Source organism: Leptodactylus fuscus, chromosome 4 (assembly GCF_031893055.1).
Source record: "Leptodactylus fuscus isolate aLepFus1 chromosome 4, aLepFus1.hap2, whole genome shotgun sequence".
Classification (NCBI taxonomy): Eukaryota; Metazoa; Chordata; class Amphibia; order Anura; family Leptodactylidae; genus Leptodactylus; species Leptodactylus fuscus.
This window is the reverse complement of record NC_134268.1, coordinates 207,606,069-207,624,457: the sequence shown is the minus strand read 5'-3', so window position 1 is coordinate 207,624,457 and position 18,389 is coordinate 207,606,069. Positions and strand designations below refer to the sequence as shown.

The 18,389-nt window shown below is 41.0% G+C and overlaps 1 protein-coding gene across 1 annotated transcript in view; it reads right to left on the bottom strand.

Moving 5' to 3' along the window:
• LOC142200943 (macrophage mannose receptor 1-like) overlaps nucleotides 1-18,389 on the bottom strand; it is a 102,360-nt gene that overhangs the window by 36,331 nt on the left and 47,640 nt on the right. Inside the window, 9 exon segments of the mRNA XM_075271689.1 lie at nucleotides 927-1,081; nucleotides 3,611-3,725; nucleotides 5,412-5,554; nucleotides 9,316-9,416; nucleotides 10,783-10,850; nucleotides 11,222-11,388; nucleotides 12,947-12,979; nucleotides 15,475-15,616; nucleotides 16,746-16,833. Of these exon segments, the coding sequence (XP_075127790.1) occupies nucleotides 927-1,081; nucleotides 3,611-3,725; nucleotides 5,412-5,554; nucleotides 9,316-9,416; nucleotides 10,783-10,850; nucleotides 11,222-11,388; nucleotides 12,947-12,979; nucleotides 15,475-15,616; nucleotides 16,746-16,833 (1,012 nt within the window).

The following is an 18,389-nucleotide window of genomic DNA, read 5'->3' as shown; positions in this document are numbered from 1 at the left end:
TTGAGCGATCGGGATCAGGAAAGATCGGATACCGATCGGCGATCGAGCAAATTTCACGAACGCGATCGGGATCGGCTGGAAAATGATTGGAAATCGGATTTTAAAATCTATCCTGAATTCTCAAGATTGGCTCAACCCCAGTAACTACCTCCGAGGTGGCTTTCCAGCCAAGCACTGACCAAAAAAGAAAAAGGTCAGAGTTTGGCTGGAAAGCCACCTCGGAGGTTGTTACTGCCTGAGAGGTTTCTGACTATATGAACTGGTTTCTATTATAGGACTTTTTTGTGCAATTATATCCCACTTGAGAAAGGGGAGTACCCCAAAACGCTGTCTTAGCTTCATGTGTTGGTGTTTATCGAAATAAATCTACGTGTGATTCTAAAATTTATTGGAGTAAGCGCGGAGCCTCTTCGTTCTGGTCGTCCTGCTATTCATCATCCCTCATGGGTGTAGAGCGCTCCAGCTGCTGTATGCCTCTCCATTTCATCACTATCCATGTTATCCAGGGCTCTAGAAGACCTTCTTAGCGGATAATAGACGTTTGCTTGGTGCCTAACATTGCAGATTATAATAATATCCCTCCTGGTTTGGCCCAAAATGAACCAGAAGTGTCTGATCGCCCAACCCTACAGTGATGATGACAGAAGAATTGTTAATAATTGGGGGAAACACAGTGGCTCAGTGGTTAGCTCTGTAGCATTGCAGTGCTGGAGCCCTGAGTTCGAATCCCTCCAGGAACAACATCTACAAGGAGTTTGTATGTTCTCCCGGCGTTTGTGTGGATTTCCTCCCATTCTACAAAGACATACTGATAGGGAAAGAAATTTACATTGTGAGCCTTATATGGGGCTCGCAATCTACATTGAAAAAAAAAAAAAAAAAGTTGTTAATAATAGTTCTATATACAAAGACAATAAATGACTTACAGATGAACTTCCATAAAAGCTAAGTTCCCCTTTGGCCCAGTTTGTATAATACACTTCACATTTGTCTTCCCAGAAAAACGTGTTAATCTGATTCTTGTCGTGTAATCCGATCCAGACGTCAACCGTAATGTTTTTTAAATGAGACATCAGAAAAGCTGTAATGAAACATATGATATGTATGTATTATATATGTATCGCCATGTAGTGATATCTAATCCAATGCAGAAGGGCAAAAGGTAGGGATTGATGACCAATCGCCCCCACCCATCCAGCAGCGACTGGGATGAAACAAAACACACTTGAAAGAAATGTATCACCAATATCTTTTTTTTTTTTTTTTTTATAGAAACCGGTTTATATATTCACATTGTAGATTTTTTTAATTCTATTTCCTGTACATGATTATGGAGGCAGCCATCTTTTAGTGATATGAAGGGTTGAGCTTATCTTGAGATTTCAGAATCATTTTTAAAATCCGATTTCCAATCATTTTCCATCTGAATCTGATTCCGATGCCAATTCTGATCCTAATGCAAGTCAATGGGATTTTTTAATGATCGAAAATTGGATTTTAAAACGATACTATTCACTACACAGCGTGGAGTCCAAAAATGGAAGCCTTCAATTTTTGGACTCCACGCTGTGTAGTGATTAAAATATCCGCTGGCTGCTTAGCCCCCACTGCTGTCCGGTTATGCTGGGTTCACACCAGCGCTCAGACTCCGTTCTGTCAGACCGGTTCCGGCCGTGAGCGCCGGTGAGCGTTTTATGCTCTCTGCAGCGAAACCTTTTTTTTTTTTTTTTTTTTTTTAAACCCGGACACAAAGTCCTGCATATCCGACTTTGTGTCCGGTTAAAAAAAAACGGTTTCGCCGCAGAGAGCATAAAACGCTCATTGGCGCTCACGGCCAGACACTTTTCAAACCTATTCAAATGAATAGGTTTGAAAGATGCCTGCAGGTTTCCGTTTCCTGCCCAGTTTTGTGCAGGAAATGGAAACCTTCAGAACGGAGACCCAGGCGCAGATGTGAGCAAGCCCTTACCCGCACAGAACCGCTCACCGGAGCTCCGGGCTGTCGTTCTCTGTCCTCTTCTCTCTTATTCAGACACTGGCAGAGCGCCGCGCGCGCCCCCACCTCCCTAGGCTAGTATTACTGATGCCGGGAGAACGCAGGGCTTGTTGTGGCTTAGGAGAGTATGGGCGGGTACACGCTTTGCCGGCATCTGAATGAGAGAGAAGAGGACAGAACAACGGCTCGGAGCTCCGGTGAGTGGCAGTGGTTCTGTGCAGGTAAGTTAAAGAATTCCGTTCCCAATCCTTTTTAGGAGGGATCAGAACTCGATCGCGATCGTGAAATTTACTCGATCACCGATCAGGATCTGATCCCGATCGCTCAACCCTAGTGATATGCTTTACAGCACTCTCATGGCCATAGCAAAAAATAGACTGGATCCAACTACTGATGTCTATGGGAGAGTTTTCTAGATATGCTTTGTGCAGGGAGGAGGAGAAGATAAAGCTGTAATCTTCTCTTAAACTCTCAATGACATCACTGACTCAACTCTACTCCTGCTGATTGTACATGGAGTAGTGCAGGATTGGTCACATGACTGAGCCTTGGAGTCTTAGCAGGGGAAGCAGAGGAACTGCTGCTCTCCGCAATACTAATAATCAGTGCACCAGGGAAACCTCATGTATAGAGTAACATGTTTGTCCACTATATGTAATGCACCGCTAAGCTTTATTTTTCACTGCACAACCTCTATAAAATTTCACACATTACCTACATGTAAGGGTCCCTTTCATGCGCTGTGAAGTACTTGTGTGTGATGGTGAGAGCGCTAAGCATGGAACATTTATCATCCATCACTAATGACCGTAACTGATCAATATAGATCATGCATTTCTTTCTTCAAGAGAAACTTATTAGCATATCCTTCCCCAGAATTCCTAGCAAAGCATGTATCGCCTTTAAGCCTCTAAAAACAGCCAAACATATGAATGGCCATAAAACTATTCAGCTGGTCGCCATATTGAAAGAAATTGATAGACCATTGTGAGGGGCTAAAATATCTTTTGAAAATTATATATGACAAATTACACAGAGGTGGGGGCCGAGATTGGTCTATCTGTCCATCTCTCTCTCAGAGATGGACAGTTTGGAACCTGCTAGACTGGTTATGCAGAGACTACTGACTGTGTACATGTTGGAACTGTATACAGAAGATCAAACAGACGGACCCTACTGATTCAATCTAGTCAACACCGGTTGTAGTGGGTTTCAACTGTGGGAAAGCTACTGATATAATCAGATAAAAACAAACCAATCATGTTATGCCAACTATGTTATGTTATTAGAATAGTCCAAGCTGCATTGTATTTAAACTACCGTTGTGCACTATTAAAATCAGAACTCACTTTCTACACTATCAGCTGTGTGTGTCTTTGGGACTTCTCCAGGCCTCAGGATGGGTGTGACTTATCCAGGCCTGATATTTAATTTGGAACTACAGACAACATAACTCAGGGGGTCTTGTGCCCCCAACACCATTAATGGTGTAACCTAATGTTAAACTATCATTGTCATAGTCCTGAAGAATCTCCACAATGGTTATAACAAAGGATATATACATTAGGAAATCTGTACAATATACAGTAAAATAAAAGTCTGTCCATTACTTACATTGTAGCAAATCACCATTTATAGTCACCAGATTTCCCCCCAAGGACTGACAGGCACGTCTGGCATTATCCCAGCGAACCCCTTTATGTTCTCCTGTGCCAAATATCCCGTAACACTTAAATAGAGAATATCAGAATATGGTTAGGACTATAACTGTATAAAAATAATAATACAAATACATGGCAACAAAGCCCAGAGGTGTCATGTCAAATATAAGTCTAAGTCTATCTTTGGTTACATTGTGTAACACATAGAAAAAATCATCAATGTACCGTGGATAAACTCTGAATTGTTCCCTTTAAAGGAAGAACCCAGTATATCAACACAGAACTGAAGGATTAGATGACACATAGACATAGGTCTGCATAGGAATTTAGACATGAAATAGCATGGGGTTTTCCAAGGGAGTCTGTCACCAAAACCCAGTATATCAACCCAGCCCTGCAGATAGATAGGTTAGGTTAGTCACAGCTATCAAACTTCCTGTGGAGTCAAACAGTGTTTTTCCTTTGGGAATCGGCGCCTCCATTGCTGTATTTGTCAATATACAAATTAGATAATTGGAGCAATGAAGGTGTTGCCATTGCTCCAAAGATGTAAGCAGTAGAGATGGGCCAATCGGCTCGTACAGAGCCACGTTCGACTGAAGTATTCCAAATTGTTTGTTTTTTTACCAAAACCGAACTAGTTGGAATTCACCTAAAATTATTATGCTCTGAGGTCTCGTCATGATACTTGGCATGGCCATGTCCAATCACAGGCCTCAGTGATAACCTCGGGCACATGATGTCAGAGAATAGTGTCAGACGTCGTGAGGAGGAAGACACAGAACGTATTGTGGAGGCCCAGAGGAGCATGAATGTTCTTTTTTTATTTTTGTCTCCAGTCATTATACTCCTAAGTCTGAAGAGACCCCAGATTGTAATAATTTTTCTTCAGGTTATATTTGAACAAATTTGGACCTCTTCATTCGAACACAGGGGACGAAATAAACCTTCTGGGGTTCTCCTATCTTTAGTAAGCAGTAATGCAAACAGAGATATACAGTACATCAGAATCTGCTTGTTTTAGGTGACCTTTTGGCATACCAGAGCCCCGCTCATCACAACTACCAGTGGTGGTAACGTGAGACAGCACCAGCGGCGTGCCCTCATGCCCAGAGACCATGACAAGTCTACGCTGTCTGCACCCCGCAATCCCAACTACAGTGCTACCCCCCATCTGGTCACCGCAACCCAACACATCTGTCAGTGGGGCTGGTTTGCTATGCTAGTCCGGGTGATAGACTTCCTAGAGGTGGGTGTTACATCTATTAAATATCCTGTGGATAGACCATAAATGTTCTTAATGGGGCATTTCCCATCTTTGACAATAGCAATTTCATAATATAGACAGGCAGGTAGAGCTACAGGGATAGGCCCGCATGACTGGGGTTTGGAGGAAGGGTCGCATGGCTACTGGTGGGCGAATGAACAAAAGTGAAGTTATAGGACATGAAAGGTTTCATAGGAATAGTCAAGAGTTTAGCCTCATTAATACCATCAAGGTTGCCATTTTACCATAGGGGTGCAAAAGTAGCCCACTTGTGTCCTGGCCGCTAATGGGGCTCAAATAAAAATAAATGGCCCTTGTAGGAGGGGTGGGAGACTTTGCTCATGTTTGCCTGTGCATTGTAATATTTTATATTTCTATATTTATTTATATTTATTATATATTTAAGGCTGGATATACAAGTTACTATTGTAGTCCTGTATGTTCTATATTCTGTATCCTCTAGTAATATTAATATTGATGAAATTACCTTCTTTCCAAATGGCACCCAGTCTTCTGGACATCCACCTTCTGGGGCAGGAAGAGTTGGGGCAAATGTGGCATTTATGGAGCTATCTGTCCTTTCACAGATAAATGGAAGAGAATTCCCACAAGTTATGTCATTCCAAAGCCCTATAAAATAATAATAGAAAGAAATAGCAAATTAGTCATAGGTAACCAAACATTAAGGAAAGGGGTCCCCTGAATGATGGGGACGAGTGAGTAATAAGCATGGTGGTTAAACCCTTTTCTTTGTGGGAGCTCCGTCATCGCCCTGTGGAGTATGGCTGGTGGTACTGTCCTCCTGTCTGTCTGTATTTTCCCTCAGTCCATATAGTCGTCAGAAGATCGAGGCGGTGTCAGAACAGGATCTGGGTGAGGGTGAGGTGAGTAATGCTTTTTTCTCAGCCCCTTCAGCCCATTTACTTTCAGAGTTTATTCTGCTGGTAAATCCCTTAAACCTGGTGAAGGGTCTCCATGATCTATATTTATTGGACTTGCCCCCTTGATAGATTTTGATAAATAACTGAGAACACTGAGGCAAAGTTACTAATTCTGCCAACTCAGCAACCTAAAGTCCAGCCAGTCTAAGGATGTGCCAAATTTATTACAGTGGCTCCTCCTGGATAATAAATTCAATAAATTATTATACACTTGTTTAACTTCTCAATTGTCCTAGTTTGCGCCAAAATTTTGAAACATGTTGGCACTTAAAAGGGAGTCTGTCATTGAATAAATCGATTTTGAACTGATACCACAGTGGAATAGTCTTTATAAAATCTATTCATTTCATCCCTTTACATTCCAGATCCTCGCTGCCATTTTCAAATGATGCCCGTTTTTGTGTTTATGCAAATTATGCTCAGTAACCACAGGGGGCGCTCCCTATTCTCTGAGCACAGCCTTGTCATCCCCCGCAGTGACGCCTCTATCTCTTTTTCATGATTTTAAGCTATGGCCGCACTTTATGGTAGATCTCTTCAGTAAAGGGACTTTTGGACTTTTGGATAACCTCCTCAGACCCAGAAGTCTTATAAAAGTTATTTTATGTTCAGTGTAAATGTATACGTGGTAAAAAAAAAAAAGTTCACATGACCTTGACTGCACCATAGTCGGATAAAATTATCCACAGTGAAATTATATCGTTGAAAACTGTTGTACACTACAGTTCTGCGGAGGTTATAGGGATTCTACCATTACAACTTTTTTTTTTGTGGATAAGACGTCGGAATAGCCTTTAGAAAGACTTTTCGTCTCCTACCTTTAGATGTGGTCTCTGCTGCGCCATTCCTCAGAAATACTGGTTTTTACCGGTATGCAAATGAGGTCTCCCGCAGCGATGGGAGCGGGCCCCAGCGCTCAAACAGCGATGAGGGCGTCCCCACTGCTGCCAGAGAAGTGTCTCCAAGCGCCGCCTGCTTCTTCGTCCGCCGCGTCATGTTCAATGTCTTCTGGCACAGGCTCCGTAACTTCTAGCAGAGCAGACTGTGCAGGCGCACAGGCCACAGGAAAATGACCGCTAACAATACTGTGCAAGTGGCCATTTTCCCGTGAACTTTGCGCCTGCGCAGTCTGCTCTGCTAGAAGTTACGAGCCTGCGCCGGAAGAAGACTTTGAACATGACATGGCGGACGAAGAAGGAGGCAGCGCTTGGAGACACTTCTCTGTCAGCGGTGGGAACGCCCTCATCGCTGTTTGAGCGCTGAGGCCCGCCCCCATCGCTGCGGGAGAACTCATTTGCATACCAGTAAAAAACGGTATTTCTGAGGAACGGTGCGGCGGAGACCACGTCTAAAGGTAAGAGACGAATAGCCTTTCTAAAGGCTATTCCGATGTCTTATCCACAAAAAAAAAAAAAAAAAAAGTTTTAATGGTAGAATCCCTTTATAGGGGTTTTCCGAGCAAAATAAAATTATATATATATATATATATATATATATATATATATATATATATATATTTTAAAGGTCTGTTAGTGCTATTAGTGGGTTAAAAGTGCACCCATATACTTTTAGCAGTGTTTTGAGTGATTTCTAGGTGTCTATGGTATATTCTGCATTTGTTTACAAGTGTAGCTTCCTACTATATAACCTCTTGTGCACCTTCCACACTATTTCCCTGTCAAAGCTCCCCCCTCCTCTCTCATTGTGTTAACCCCCCTCCCCCCCCCCCCGTCTCCCTAGGTAAGCTGCACTAAGCTATCCCTCCCACTACTAGGGCCCCCCCACACACACCGTGTCCCCAGCTAAACTACGCTAAGCTATCCTGCCCCTTCTCAAGTAACTAAGCCCACGCCCTCCCGTCCCATAGCATCATACTTGCCTAGCTTTCAATGTCGGAGGCGGCTCCACCTTTCCTCTTCATTTTGCGCAGCCTGGAGACGCTGCGCACAGACCGGAAGTAACTATGAGGCCTGCTCAGTACAGATGGACCATCTCTACTGTGCATGTCTTGCACTCATCTCCAGACTGCACAGGTGCTTAAAGAGAGAAGGAGAGGTGGTATGGCTAGAAAAGGAATGGGAAATATACAGGAAGTTCTTCCCCCTTCTGCTCAATCCACTCCTGTACTTGGCTAAAAAACAAAACAAAAAAAAAAAACACAGCAAAATCTGCAACAAAAAGAGCAGATTTACCGCAACGTCGAGCCTTAGCCTCAAGCTATGTCACTTTCCCAGTTAAGCCACACCCCTTTCTCACCCTGGGTCACATCTCTCTTTAATCACTTCAGTACCGGGCCAATTTGTGGTCCAGGACCAGACACATTTTCGTTTTTGTTTTTTTTTGTATGTGGGGCTTTGAGGGCTGTAACGTTTTTCCCGTATGTCTCATTAATCTAATTTTTCATCATCTTTTTTCAGGGACACATAGGGCTTTATTTTTATGTTGTTTTTATTTTCGAATGTGTTTTAATTTTTTTATATCCGGGAAAATATAAACAAAATAGGAGCGAAATTGTGTCTTGTTTTCAATTTATTATTATTTTTTTTTTTATTTAATAACACAAAGTGTCACTGAAAAACTTTATAAAATAGTTTTTCATCTCCATTACGGTAATTTTTATTTTGTATGGTGTCGTCGGGGGTGGGGCTATAACCTTTAATAATGGCGTTTTATTAGCGTATTATTTTATTTTATTTTTTTTATTAATTAATTTCCTTTTTTTTTTTTTTACTTTTTTTTTATTATATTTTTAATATATATTTTTTTCAGATGGTGTCCCCATAAGGTCATAAGAGACCTTTGAGACTTTTTTTTTGTACTGGAGGCTGATTTCTCCTATAACTGAGGCTGCTACATTCAGCCTCCTGCACGTTGTTCACATAGTATACAGAGCTGATCTGGGTCCTGTAGGACCCAGCAGCTCTTGCAAGTCACGGCTCCCGGCGGATCACGTGACTGGCGGGTCAAAGGGCGGCCGCATCATGGCGGCGCCCATAGCCGTGTATACAGCGCTCATTGAGTGCGGTATACACAGCGATCGAGAAGGTAGGGACAGGAATAAACCTTCCCTGCCATCTCTCTGGGAGCTCCGGCTGAAGTTACAGCCGGCTCCCAGCTTTAGTAGCTGCACGATCTCCATGCAGCTGCTGTGTTCTGACTGGACTTACCAGTACATCCGGTCAGAACTAGGCAACCACTATCCGGACGTTTATAGTCTATGGGCGGTCCGGAAGTGGTTAATCCATGAACCAAAGGTATCTGAAACACTAAATATGGTATAAGACATGTACAGCATTTAGTGAATTCTAATTATGAAAAAGTATAATAGTATACAGTTTATGGTAATCTGCAATATTTGAGGCAACAAACTCTCTGTTGGCCCATAACATGCAAAATCTGTCCTCATGATATTGTTTCACATAGAGAGGTCATTGTAGGTTTAAGCCTTACCCCTGCGTGAAAGTATCTGTGTACAAAACTCATTATTATTGGCAAAGTTCGGTTCATATGTTTCCCAAGCGACAAAGTCAATTGGAGAACCGTCCATCCATCTAATAATAAAGAAATGGCGCTGTCAAGATGAAAGTGTAATACACATGCTTAAAGGAGATTGATCAGACAACATACAACAGCAGACACAGCCCACCATTAGGAGTGCGGTTTTTATAGAAAAAGAAGGCCCCATTTTTTGTTTTGTTTTGATTTTTTTTTCATTCTGGACAACCCCTTTCCACAAACAATCCTTCATTAGAGATGTGCGATCCGATTTGTTCAAATATTTCAAATGATTCTGTTTTTTTAACAAAACTCGCCATTTGGCAATTTTTCGGACAAACCAAACTGACCACCACAATATGCATTAGAGTAAATCATTATTCCTTGGGGTCTTTTTGGACATTTCCTTTTTTAGGTAAGAATACCTAGTGTTGTGGTGTTACAAATATGGCACCTTTAGAAATATAGGGGCCCAATTTGTGTCTTTCTGTGTCCCAGTCACACAGTGCAGTGAATAAGACTGGTGATTTGGACAGATGTGTTTTTGGTTGTAGTTCTGACACAGACACTTGTGCAAACTGTGATTGTTGGGGTCCATTCAAATGGAGGAAAATGGTGCTTCATTTGGTGCTGAATTTTCCACGCTGAAGAAAAAGCCTCCCATTGATTTCAATGGGCTCCGCTAGCTTTTTTTTTTTCCACTCACGGAATTTCTCATTAGCGGAATTTTCCACGCTAGCGGCACCCATTGTGAATGGACCCTTAGGCCGGGTTCAGATGGGACTTTTTTGGAACGGAATTTGATGCGAAGGCCGCCTCAGATTCCAGACCAAAAAATGCCTAGTCGCACCTGGATGCTGGTGCAGTGCATTCCGCTCCTGAATAGGCCCAAATGAATCGGCCTAGTCGGGGGGTAAGTGTCGCAACGAGGATGGCTTTTTTTTTTTCAGCTCTGAATCTGATGCAGATTCCACACCAAATTCAGCACCATTTTCCTCTGTGTGAATGCACCCTTAGGGTCAATGCAAATTTTTTTGAGTTTTTTGGCGCTGATTTTGAAGCTGAATCCGCCTCAAAATCAGCCTCCCAAAAAAGTCTCCCAATAGAGTTCTATTGGGAGGCTTTTTTTTGGAGGCAGATTTTGAGGCGGATTAAGTGTCAAAATCCTCTGTATGCATTGATTCTTATATGTGGCCCAGCAATGTATGGCAACACCAAAGAAAAAAAACCAAAACAAATATAATGCCCCATAATTAGATTAGTTGTCACTTTAGTCTTCAGTATTCTATGTACACAAACTATACAAACAACTGCTATATCCTGTATATAGTCCTGTATATAGTCCTGTCTATAGTCCTGTATATAATGCATTCCAATCAATAACAAAAGTAATATCAGAGACTTTATCTATTAAGCACTTACTTAAATTCGTTATCCAGTCCCAAAAGTAGGCTGATGTAAAAAGAGTTTTCTGTTCTTTGGTTAGAAATCTAAAATTGGAGAAAGTAAGATTAAAGGGAATAAGGCTCTGTTCGCACTAGCATCATGGCATATACTATTAACCTCTTAAAGAGAGTCTGACAGCAGAACCCAGCCCCACCTAAATTGGCTAACCTTAGGTCCTCTTGGCCAAATGCCCCATAGACTACAGGGAATAGCCCCCAGGCCTGAGGTCACACAATATTCGTGGTCACCAGTGGTAATACTGTGAATATTGTGTGACCTCAAAGTCTCCTTCATGGGGAAAAAGTTTGCCCACCAAGTGTAACTCGATTGACCACAATTTTTCGATAAATGTGTGATAAAAGTCCCTCTGTCCCCATAGCCTGAAATGAGAAGAATATTCTTAATCAGAACTTACGTATCTCCAGAGGAATCTCCGCTCCGATTCACTGTTAATGGTGACAAGATGGGAAGAATTGCGCTTACAAAATTCGTGAGCTTTTCCCATCCTCATTTTTTCCTCGCTAACATAGTATTGGCTGTCATTGTAGATCAGCCAACCGTCACTTGTAAATTCATATGATTCTATGATATAAAGGAGATAGAAATATATTATTATAATATACAAGTGGGAAGGATTGACACCAGAAATCGTAGTGACACATGGAGCAATGGATTGTGCTACAGTACTTAGGGTTGAGCGATCGGGATCGGAATAGATCGGATCCCGATCGGCGATTGAGCAAATTTCACGATCGGGATCAGCTGGAAAATGATTGAAAATCGGATTTTGAAATCTCAAGATCGGCTCAACCCTAAAAGTGATTTTTCCCATAGAGAAGCATTGACTAGGGTTGAGCGATCGGGATCGGAAAAGATCGGATTCCGATCGGCGATCGAGCAAATTTCAAAAATTGGAAAATGATCGGAAATCGGATTTTAAAATCAATCCTGAAATCTTAAGATCGGCTCAACCCTAACAGTACTACAGCGAAAAGGAAAATTAGATCGGCATCTCACCGTAGACCAAATTTAAAATTTAACTTTTAATCCATACGAAAAATGAAAGACATTACGAAAAATTACAAAAGAGTGAAAACAAACATGGTTTAAAAAACGCCAACGCGTTTCAGAATGCAAGGTTCCTTAATCATGGCTCCTCTAACACACAGATGACAACAAACATTTATAAAGGAAAAAAGGAGGGTTGGTTACACGTGTGTCGTTAATTATTAATCAACATTGAATAAAACTCAAAGGTTTCTTCAAACAACAATGATTTTAGCGCCATATTAAGATAAACTGTAATAAATGTGTCTTATTCATTAGTTTATAAACCTCTACTTACTGTTTCTAGTTCCTCCGTTATTATTCTCTAAACCTAGAATGGTTCATGTGGGCTCGGGTGTCACAAGGTACAAGTAGACCAATAACCATATTCCCCTATTATAATGAGTTAGCCCTGCTGGCCACTCAGATGAAACATTAGAATGTCACGTGGTATAGATGAACCAATAACCATATCCTTTTGTCATAATAAACGCTGCTGGCCAATCAAATAAAAGGAACGTAAACTTATTCCTGAATGGACACCAAAGAAGAATCGAATGATAGTATCCCAGATTCATTCATCAGCTCCGGAGGAAAACCACGTGATCGTCCGCAGCCAATGACAATCATTTTACGGCACAGTTCTCATGCAAAACATATTCCGGAAAATAGAACACGATACCGCTTCAACCTACATCGCTTCAGGACAAGAAAGCCCAAGAGCAACCGTCTCCAAAGAATCAGTATGATACCACCATACCCCAGATAGGTATATTGTAAGGGATGATAACAACATACTCTATTGAAAAATGGGAATTTGCATTAGTTAAGAAGGTCTATCCTGCGATTTGTATTAGTTTAGGAGGGTTAGCCTGGGATCTGTATTAGTTAAGGTCTAGTCTGAGATTTGTATTAGTTTATGAGTTATAGTCTAGGGTATGTATGAGTTTAGTAGGTCTACTCTCGTTTCTATAATAGTTTAGAGGTCTAGTCTGGGATCTGTATTAGTTTAGAGGTGTGGGCTCTTGTGTTATATATTTCTGCACTGATCCATTGACCAGGTTAGTCTACACTCTTAAAGAATGAGACTTACCAATAAGTTTTTGTTCTTCCTTTAATTCTGCTCCTAGAATGAGATTCAACAGAAAATTACACATGTATAAGAATCTGTATTAATATTCGCACTGTGATGTGGTGTGAGTTGCCAGTTAGTACTACAGCTCTATCTCCTATCTATCTATCTATCTATCTATCTATCTATCTATCTATCTATCTATCTATCTATCTATCTAATATCTATCTATCTAATATCTATCTATCTATCTAATATCTATCTATCTAATATCTATCTATCTATCTAATATCTATCTATCTATCTAATATCTATCTATCTATCTAATATCTATCTATCTATCTAATATCTATCTATCTATCTATCTATCTATCTATCTATCTATCTCCTATCTATCTCCTATCTATCTATCTATCTATCTATCTATCTATCTATCTCCTATCTCATATCTATCTATCTATCTATCTATCTATCTATCTATCCATCTATCTATCTCCTATCTATCTATCTATCTATCTATCTATCTATCTATCTATCTATCCATCTATCTCATATCTATCTATCTCCTATCTATCTATCTATCTATCTATCTATCTATCTATCTATCTAATATCTATCTATCTATCTAATATCTATCTATCTAATATCTATCTATCTATCTATCTAATATCTATCTATCTAATATCTATCTATCTAATATCTATCTATCTAATATCTATCTATCTATCTATCTATCTATCTATCTCTCATATCTATCTATCTCCTATCTATCTATCTATCTATCTATCTCCTATCTCATATCTATCTATCTATCTATCCATCTATCTATCTCCTATCTATCTATCTATCTATCTATCTATCTATCTATCTATCCATCTATCTCATATCTATCTATCTATCTATCTATCTATCTATCCATCTATCTCATATCTATCTATCTCCTATCTCATATCTATCTATCTATCTATCTATCTATCTATCTATCTATCTATCCATCTATCTCCTATCTCATATCTATCTATCTATCTATCCATCTATCTCCTATCTCATATCTATCTACTATCTATCCATCTATCTCATATCTATCTATCTCCTATCTATCTCCTATCTCATATCTATCTATCTATCTATCCATCTATCTCATATCTATCTATCTCCTATCTATCTATCTATCTATCTATCTATCCATCTAGCAGACTGGTGGTGCACTGGTGGGTTAATAAAGTCCTAGTTTTTTTCACTTCATTAGTTGTGCTGCCCTAGTTTTATTTTTACTCATATTCAGGTGGTGCTCTCCAGTGTTTCACGTCAGACCAACTTTTTTTTATTTTAATTTTTCTTTGTATGACCCTAAGTCAGTGAAAAATGAATGACACACGAATGTCATCCATTTTTTTTTCCAAGGACATCAACTTTTTATTTTAAAAAAAAGGACGTGCTTCCATTGTATGGACATTTGAATAAACACATGGAAATGTATTGGTAAGTATAGCGTATGTGAAAAATGCAGAAGCCACACTTTGGTGAGAGGTGAATATGTGAATAAGGCCCAACTTTTGTTAATTGATTGACAGGTCTGGTTTGCCCAATTACTGGAGTAGTAGGTATATGAAAGTGTTCCTCAGATTGGGTCATTCTAAACCTACAATCTGTCAACCAATGGAGCACACTGACATTAAAAACATCAATTTTCACGGTTGTCTTGCACCCTAGGGGTGGCCATTTTCACGGAACGCTCGTGCATTTGAGTGTATGGAGGGATCGGTGAAAAGGGACAAAAATAGAGCACGAACAGTTTAACGGCTGTCACATGTTTGCATGTTTTTCAAGGCTTTATGTACCATCGGCCATCTGAATATAGACTTTTTTTTATCGTTAGTTAATATAAAACTTTGAGGTTTGTTTGTTTTTTTTTTATTGCAAGGGTCAAAACCGCACCAATAACTGACTTGCTGCAGATCTAAGGCTAGGGCCGCCTGGCAACTTTGACCACATGCCTAAAGATTGTCGGTTAGTAAATGGAGTCTCATTATGATCCCTAGGATGCGGCAGTGTCAATTTCTAGTCGCAAAAATATGGACCAGTGTTCAATCTTTTTATGACTAGAAGTCGTGATCGCTCTACCCTATAGAGTGCAATGTGACTTCATTCGCTGACATTGGAGAAGGAGCTGAGGGCAGCCCAGCAACATTTTTGTAGTCTAACCCTGACCATAAAGACACAGCACTGAAGGATTTGGCCATAGTATGTAGACTTGGTAAATCTCATCCATTATGCTGTAGATGATGGAGGGTTAGATGCTGGGAAGTTCACAGTGATGAATCCCCCTGTGTCCCTGACCTTCATGACTAGGGTTGAGCCGATCTTGAGATTTCAGGATCGATTTTAAAATCTGATTTCCAATCATTTTCCAGCCGATCCCGATCGTGAAATTTGCTCGATCACCGATCTTTTCCGGTCCCGATCGCTCAACCCTAATCATGACTCTTTGTGTTAGAGTGCCATATTGATATAGCTGGACATTCTCTTTACGATTAACATGTCTGTACCTTTCTTTAGCTCACAAATAAATTCCAATGCGCTATCACAGTGCAGATCATTCCACTTTATTGTATGCTCAAGCAGCGACCCACAAGATTCCTCTTTCAAGTAGTTGTCAGGTTGCGAATAGCCCCAATTCTCATAACTTAACTAATTAAAAGAAAGAAAAATATCATTAAAGGGCTAATAATTACATTTCATAACATAAAAGGGGTTATCCAGTTTCTATTATTGATTTTACTAAGGATATCAATATTAGATCTGTAGGAGACCAACACCCAGGACCCTACAGATCAGCTGTACCTGGACCGTGCGACTCCAAGTAATGTCTACATTCTGGGGTCTGCGCTACTCACTTATATGATTTGTAACAGCAGGTGTCGGTACTGCACCACTCCTCCATAGACTTCAGTGGGGCAGTACTTCCCTACCAAATCCCTACTAAACTGCTACAGTCTGTACGGCGAGTGAGCAGCGAGGACCCCAGAATGTAGACATTACCAATAGCTGTGCTGTCCTGGGACAGCTGATCTGTGGGAGTATAATTGTAGAAACCGGATAATACCTTTAAACCCCTAATTTTATTTTAGTTTTTTACGGATGTGGTGATACCAATTGTGTGGTTTTTTGGGATAGGGGGGTTTATAATCAAGTGGAAAAAGTCTATTTTTACTTTTTTTTCCCGTAAAACAACTTAGGTGCCTCAGTATATAAGACGTTAAATGGCAATGCTAATGGGGGTCATAACTTTAAAAACCTGGCATCCACCGTTGTATTACAGTGGATGATGGGAAGGGGACTGTCCCAGAATCAGCTTAAGACCTGTCCAAAGCATAGATTATAAGTATATGACCGCAAGAGACCTCTGGACCCTCCACCAATCACGAGAACAGATGTCCCATGTCTCTCATTTCCATTGTGACAGTCAAGCTATCATTCCATGATATTGATGAGATAACCGAGACTGCTCTATCCCCCGACATATATTCCCAGACATATACAGGCATACATCGATATGTCTCCTAGTGACCAGAGGTCTGACAATCCATAAATGTCCAATTTAATGGCAGCATGTTATAGAGCAGGAACAGCTGAGTAGATTGACAAGTAGTGTTGTAGAAAAATATTAGAATTTATCAATTAAAAACTTGGCCCTTGTATGACCCTACATACAATAAGAGATGTCAACCACTAGGTAGGACCGCCCACTGGACTCCTAAGGTTAGAAAAATCAGAGTTTTAAAAATATTGTTTTAATAAAACACAAGACGTTACTTACAGGTGAGCCATCTGACCACGTGAAGCCTTCACCAGGATTCCCCTTCACTAGACCAATCCAGATTGATTTATGGTAGGGAGCTTTGGATCTTATGTAAAGATAAATGAATAGATGAACACACAGCAATGAGGATATATCCTGTACGTGTTTCTAACTAACAGCAGACATTTCATGGTCTGTACAAAAATTCCAGAATATTTTATTGTTGTTTTACTTTAAAGGGATCCTATCATTAAAACTCAATTTTTTCTGCCTTCCACGTAGGAATAGCCTTAAGAAAGGCTAGTCTTCTCCTACCTTTAGATGTCTTCTCCGCGTCACCGTTCGGTATATAATTTGGTTTTCGACGGTATGCAAATGAGTTCTCTTGCAGCACTGGGGGCGGGCCCCAGCACTCAAACAGCACTGGGGGCGCCCCCAATGCTGCGAGAGAACTCTCCAGCGCCACCTCCATCTTTTTCAGGAATGGGTCTTCTTTGCGTCTTCTTCTGGCAGTGATCTCAAACGTCTAGGCCTCGGGCAGTTGATTGTGCTCACACAATACTATGTAGGCGGCCATTTTCTTGTGGCCAGCGGGCATGCACAGTCAGCTTTGCCCTAGGCCCGAGGCCTAGAAGTTTGAAGCCACAGCTGGAAAAAGACGCGAAGAAGACCCGTTTTTTTTGTCTATACTTTCACATTTTCTCAGGGCAGCTTTAACCATAGGGCCAAAAGTGCACTTGCATCGGGCCCTATTGTTGCAGGGGCCCCTTGGGACAGTCCTGCATTGCTGTCCAGCTGACTTTGAACACCGATGAGTCAAAGACAATGGTGAGGCAGGGAGTCATCTACTCTCTGCTACACCTTCCGGCCACTGTCTTTGCTGCCGGTGTCCTGGGATCAGGAGGCATGATGTAGTGATGTCATTTACATCGTACCTGTTGCTCCCTGAGAGAGAAGAGAACAGGGGATTGGGAAAGGTAACTATTAAGGTTTTGTATTTGTTTTTTCTTCATTTGATATTCACAATGGGGGCAACTGAAAGAGGACTTGTAACTGTGGGGGCAACCTGGACAGCTACATGAAACTTTGCAGCAACCTGGGGAGGACATGGCACTGTGGAAGAAACCTGAAGTGCTACTTGAAACTATGAAGGCAACCTGAAGGTTGGGGACATGAAACTAGGGGCATCTTGGCGGGGGAGACATGATGCTGTAGAGGGCAACCTGGAGGGCTACATGAAACTATGGGGGCAACTTGGAGGGGGGCATTATAGTATAATGTCTGAGGAGCCAAATGGAGGTGGGACAGGTTAATGTCTGAGGGGTCACACGGAGGCAGGTTAAAGTATCATGTATGCAGGGGCATATGACTCGTATGACTATGTGATGGGCCACTGAGGAGCCTCATATTGTATGGGGCCACTAAGGAGGCATTATACTGTGTGAGGGCCACTAAGTGACATTATATTATGTGAAGGCTACTGAGAAGGTATTATAATTTGAATGGGTCTGATATTTCTAAATGGTGGTGATGGGGGCGAGCCCACTTATGAAACCTTTGCACTGGGCTCACCAATGTGTTAAATGGGCCAATTTACTTCCAAGGCACATGCTGTTTAAAAGGTGGTCTCTGATATAAAGATGGGCATTTTTTAATTTTTAT